This window comes from Octopus sinensis, linkage group LG8 (genome assembly GCF_006345805.1).
Source record: "Octopus sinensis linkage group LG8, ASM634580v1, whole genome shotgun sequence".
Taxonomy (NCBI): Eukaryota; Metazoa; Mollusca; class Cephalopoda; order Octopoda; family Octopodidae; genus Octopus; species Octopus sinensis.
In genome coordinates this window covers 78783693-78790125 of record NC_043004.1, presented here as the reverse complement: position 1 = coordinate 78790125, position 6433 = coordinate 78783693, and the positions used below count along the sequence as shown (strand labels likewise).

The 6433-nt window shown below is 35.3% G+C and overlaps 1 protein-coding gene across 2 annotated transcripts in view; it reads right to left on the bottom strand.

Annotated features, from left to right (window-relative positions):
• Positions 1-1088: 1088 nt before the first annotated feature.
• Positions 1089-6433, bottom strand: part of LOC115214960 (ascorbate transporter, chloroplastic) — a 75585-nt gene continuing 70240 nt past the window's right edge. For both annotated transcript variants that reach the window (XM_029784057.2, XM_029784056.2), the window contains exons 6-9: positions 4264-4468; positions 3400-3544; positions 2520-2634; positions 1089-1426 (exon numbers count right to left, since the gene is read on the bottom strand). In XM_029784057.2, the coding sequence (XP_029639917.1) occupies positions 1271-1426; positions 2520-2634; positions 3400-3544; positions 4264-4468 (621 nt within the window). In that variant the 3' untranslated portion in view covers positions 1089-1270. The remainder of the gene's footprint in view (positions 1427-2519; positions 2635-3399; positions 3545-4263; positions 4469-6433) is intronic.

Below are 6433 nucleotides of genomic sequence, written 5' to 3'. Positions count from 1 at the left end.
ATATATATATATATATAAATGTGTGTTTGCGTGTATGTAAAAGAGAAGGAAAGCAACAGTAAGTGAGAGAGAGAGAGAGAAGAGTGAGATGGGGGGGATAGAAAGGTGGGGGTCGAGAGATGAGGTAAAGCTGAAATGACAAATTGAGTGTGAGATGAATATAAGTAAGTAAACAGTCCGGATCATATCAGGAGTGGTCAGTTGGTCATTTTACTTCATCGGAACACACACACACGTGCACATAACACACACACACACACACACATACGTTCACCCAGACATACATTTACACACACACACACACATACACTCATCTCTCTCTGCATAGATAATCCTGGTATTAATCAACTATGAAAGATCAACATATACACACAAAACCTCCACTACATAAATCTAAATTTAGTTTGTGTCCATTTTTTTTTGCTTGTTCTTTCCTTTTTTTTTGTCTTTTTACATCATTTACATTTATGGAAGGGATGGGGGGAGAGAAATCCATTTTTTTCTTTCTTTTCCTTTTTTTTCCACTTCTTCATTTAATCCATTCTTCATCAAACACCTCGTTAATCTTCCGACAGCGTTCATCACATCGTTGAAATGAAAAAATCCAACAAACAGAAATGTGTGCCAACTGCTCGACTCCACAACTTAGAACCATTCCTCTGTTACCTTATACCAGTCTCGTTAATATTTCGACATGTCCCTCACTTCTTCCACATAATTACTAACAAAAGTTAATTGCCATTAGGCTTCAGTGTCCATCATCATCATTTCATCATTTGCCTTCTTTTCCTTCAGTACCAATATATATACAATTACAGATTTCTTTATATATATATATATATATATATACACATAAATATATATTACATATATATATATATATATTACATATATATATATATATATATATACATATATATATATATATATATACACATATACATATAAATATATATTATATATATATATATACACATATAAATATATATTATATATATATATATATATAGACATAGACATATACATATAAATATATATATATATATTTTATTTCTTTGTTCATTTTAAGAATTTCTTTACTAGGATCACCACCCACCCTCCCTCCAACGTTGAATCCTTCCCCCCCTCCCTCTCCACACACAAATCATATCAGTTGTCCTGATTCCTTTTATGGTGGCCAAGTCCATAAACTCCTTTGATCACTAAAGCCAGAACAATAAAACCTCCTCAAATGGCAGGGGGGAAATGATTGTCAAAAGAAATTTAGTCGTCAAAGAACTTGACTGGCCGCACTCTGACTTAGGTAGATAATTGCTCCGACAAAGTTAACACCAGCGGCAATGATGAACACAGGAAACCAACGGCCATGAGATTGTGTGACTAATTCAGCAGTTAGTGGACCACAAGTTATTCCAGGAATGGTAGCCTGAAAAGTAAATTAATAAAGAATTGTTATTCCAATATTCTTTACAGTAAATTCTATTTCAAAATTTTATTTACGATTTTCAACTTTTTTACTGTTTGTAAACATATTACTTCAATTTTTTTTTTTTTTTGGAATAATGGATCACAGAACAGATAAAGCTATAAATAATAGCATGTAAGCATTAGCTTAGAAAACCCTTTAAATAAATAAAATCCAAAGGATTTTTTTTAACCAAATATTTACAAATTGGTGAAGGTGCATGGCTCAGTGGTTAGAGCATCAGGTACACAACCACGAGGTAGTGAGTTCGATTCCCGGACAGGGCTGTGTGTTATGCTCTTGAGCAAGACACTTTACTTTCATGTTGCTCCAGTTCACTCAGTTGTAGAAATAAGTTGCAACGTCACGGATCAAAAGCTTCCGTCCTTGACCAGCTTGTAATAATTTTTAAAATATGCATTTAGGAGAGCATAGTCTAATGTGTTCTTCCATTTTTTTAAATGGAAGGTTAAGATTTGAAGGCAATTTGACTTTTATTTTTAACAGGTCAAGTGACTTCATAGAGTAAGGATGGGCAAACCTTTATGAAGAAGTGGACCACATGAGACATGATTTATCATCAGGTGGGCCACACTACTGAAAATAATGCAACATAATTTTTTGTTAGATGCACCATTCAGAAAGTCATGTAGGCCTAGTGGTGAAGACTCCTGTCGAGTATTGGCCATCTTTTGTAATCATCTGGTTGTGGTGAGAATGGAGACACAATGTTCAGTTGCCTCAACATTCTGCAATTACCACCAAAAACAGTCTTTTTATAGGGTACAAGAAGAAGATTCTAGAAGATTGAATCATATAATGGCCTGATTTTGATTGGTTGCTTAATAGAGAAGAATCACGTGAAACAATGGTTCAACTGTGAGATATGACCAGTTACCTAGCGGTTAGGTTTCAAATCCCTGCTACAGGCTTCTAGTGTAAACTAAAGGTTAATTAGTTACTTCATTAAATGTCCTAATGATTTAACAATAACGACTGAACACAAGTGATCTCAACGTGAGATCATTTTCACCATAGACAGATATCGACTTACCAAAGTATTAGATACAGCAAAGGTAATGCCAGCGTGGTTGGGAGCTACTTCGGGATGGTTACTTAAATGTCCAGCTGAATTGCAGGCACTCAGTCCAAGAGATATTGATACAAACCTGTTGAAAATGTACAAGAATAAATTGATGCAAAGACCAGATCAGAGGTAAATAAAGAACATTAATAATAATAATAATCCTTTCTACTAAAGACACAAGGCCTGAAATTTTGGAGGAGGGGAACTAGTCGATTACAACGACATCAGTGTTTCACTGGTAACTTTAACCCTTCACTGATATATTTGTCTCACCTATACTAGCATGGAAAAACAGACATAAAAAAACAACCGAAATCAAATTTATATAATGCTTATAAATACTTTTAATAGTAAGCAGCAGAAGCAGCTATTGTAGGTCGACACCCACACGTTGATTTACTTAGTTACATCTATAAAAATTAGCTGTAAAAACATGTCTTAAACCTTCAGATACAGAATCCAAAAAGCTACAAGGCTGAAGCTGGTAAAGAATATATTTCTTTACTACCCACAAGGGGCTATACACAGAGAGGACAAACAAGGACAGACAAATGGATTAAGTTGATTACATTGACTCCAGTGTGAAACTGGTACTTTATTTATCGACCCCGAAAGGATGAAAGGCAAAGTCGACCTCGGTGGAATTTGAACTCAGAACGTAACGACAGACGAAATACTGCTAAGCACTTCACCTGGCGTGCTAACAGTTCTGCCAGCTGAACAGAAAATATTGGCAGATCACAAATAAATTAACAGAACCACAACCTCTTCACTTTGCCAGACCTTAGTCAATAAAGTACGAATTAGTGAAACAAATAAAATAAAAGAACAGCTGGTATATACTTACAGTACAGCTAATGGTAGATTATTGACCATACTGAAGAATAGAATGAAAAGACCTGGTCCAAGGAGTCCAACACTGGTCATAAGACGTCTTACAGAAAGAACGGTCCATTTGTTCGCTACAAGAGAGTCAGCAAAATGACCTGCAACTGCAACCCAAAAATAAATTATTTTAAACAATGGTTCTAATGAATTTTTCATAGAATATTCTTTAAATCTATTGTTATCTCCAATAAGCACTACAACTGCCCTACATATCTTCAAACTCCTTTGACGCGGCTGTCATGTTTATTTGTATTGATTTGCTTGTTTCAAATCAATTTCTGAAAACAGCTGCCTTCTTTCACAGCATTTGCAAGTTTGTTTATGCTTTGTTTCATCAGTGAGTCACTGTTGGTAAACATCTGGGGTAAAATTAATCCCTCAAGGCCCAACCTATATCTCCACTGTAGCAATTTTGCTTAATTCTATTACTATCTTTTCAGAAAAGCAAACAAGAAAGGCAATACTCTGAGTAACACATTTGTCACTGTTTTAACATCCACTTTTCCATGCTTGCAAAGAAACATAGTGGACAGGTGACCAAGAACCAAAGACAACTCTGTGACTATGATGCTATAAGAGATTCTTCCTTGTATTATCTCCTTCCATGCACTCCTAAGATTCCATCATTTTTCACTAAGTCACCAAAAACTAACCATAACAATTCTTTTAACAAATATAATTCTTCTAACAACATACATTTCCTTTAGTTAGATCTGCTGTTTGTATTACAATACAAACAGCAACAGGTAACCATTTCCGCCAAAAGAAATCAACAAAACAACAAAAATCTTTTATTTACTGAGAATGAGAGTTCTCTACTTACCAACACCAAGTAAAGAGTTCATGATATAAGGCACTGCAGTTAACATAATGTGGTGTGCATCAGCACCAAGGTGTCGAGTCAGGTAAGTGGGTAGCCACTGCATAATAATATAATTAGACCAGTTCATACTAAAGTGGGCCAAATACATAGACCAGAGGGGCCAGTGACATAGGAATTCAGACCACCGGACATTGGTGCTATTTACCTGATGAAGATACAAAAAAAATATATATTTAGTATTAGTTTCAAATTTTGGCACAAGGCCAGCAATTTCGTTGGAAGGGGTAAGTCAATTACATTAGCCCCAGGTCTCAATGAGCATTTATTTTATTGACTCCAAAAGAATGAAAAATAGAGTCAACCCTGGCAGCATTTGAACTCCAAACATTAAGTTGAGAGAAATGCCACAAAGCATTTTGTCTGGCACAGTAACTAATATCTCTGCCAGCTTGCAACCTGACAGAACCATTACCATAATTCAACATTAAATTAATATTTAATATTAATTTAACATTAAATTTCAAATGTTAGTATTTACATTTACATAATTTAATATTAATATTTAAATGAAATAGAAAGACAAAATTATGATAATTCACAGATGGCAGAAAAATAATTTGCTCAGAATTAAAACTAAACTTTTTCTTGCATTGGTATATGACAAATGATTAAACTAATTTTGCATTGCAATTGGTAGGCAGAAACTGAAGAAGCCCATCATATGTGTGTGTGTGTGTGTGTGTGTGTGTGTGTGTGTGTGTGTGTGTGTGTGTGTGTGTGTGTGTGTATGCATCATCATCATCATCATCATCGTTTAACGTCCGTTCTCCATGCTAGCATGGGTTGGACGGTTCGACCGGGGTCTGGGGGAAGCCAGAAGGCTGCACAGGCTCCAGTCTTATCTGACAGTGTTTCTACAGCTGGATGCCCTTCCTAACGCCAACCACTCCGTGAGTGTAGTGGGTGCTTTTTACGTGCCACCTGCACAGGTGCCAGGCGAGGCTGGCAACGGCCACGGTCGGATTGGTGTATTTTATGTGCCACCGGCACGGAAGCCAGTCGAGGCGGTGCTGGCATCGGCCACGGTGTGTATATATATATATATATATATATATGTAAAATAATATGTGACAATTATTCGGTAGCCAAGATGAAACTGAGTTTCATCTTGGCTACCGAATAATTGTCACATATTATATTTATAGATAAATTCCTCTATTTACATAATATTGAGGTCTCTTTCTTTCTTTTGTTATCTTACCGTTTTTGCCAATATATATGTGTGTATGTGTGTGTGTGTGTGTATATGTGTGTGCATATGTATGTATGTATGTATCAAGGTTGAACAGAAAGAATACAAGGAGTAAAAGTTAGACAAAAGAAGAGCAAATGGGAAACTAGACAAAAACTTAATGGACAGGAAATTAGACAAAGACACGATACATGGAATATTCACAGGTGAGTTTTCCACGTCAGTCAACAATACAAAATATCATAGTAGTTTCGTGCCAATTACCATTGAGACCACTGAATTTTGCAGGTGCCAGTGCTTTTGTTAAGCTACAGAGAAAAGGCTAGCAAATGTGTACTAATACAGAAACAAACAAAACATTATATAAATACAACAGACAAAGAATTACGGATATATAACAGCATGAAGCCTACATCCTTTAGGACATTTCCTCTTTGCGTAACCCTACTAAGTTTGTTCGATAGCTGCAAAGCTCTTTCTGTTGCATTTGTAGTATATGTATAATTATTATTTTTTCTTCTGTTGTATATAGCTGTAAGGCTTTGTGTTGTTATATATGCATAACTCTTTATCTGTTGCATTTATATAATGTATTTTTTTTTTGTTTCTGTATTAGTACACATTTGCTAGCTTTTTCTCTGTAGCTTAATAAAAGCACTGGCGCCTGCAAAATTGAGCAGTCTCATTGATAATTGGCACGAAACTGCTATGATATTTTGCATTAATGACTGACAAGGAAAACTCACCTATGAATATTCCACGTATCGTGTCTTTGTCTAATTTCCTGTCCATTAAGTTTCATCTAGTTTCCCATTTGCTCTGCTTTCATCTAACTTCTTGTATTCTTTCTGTTCAACCTTTGACACATCCATGTAGCGCAACACACACTGAGTTTGTTTAATTTATTGTAAAAAATAT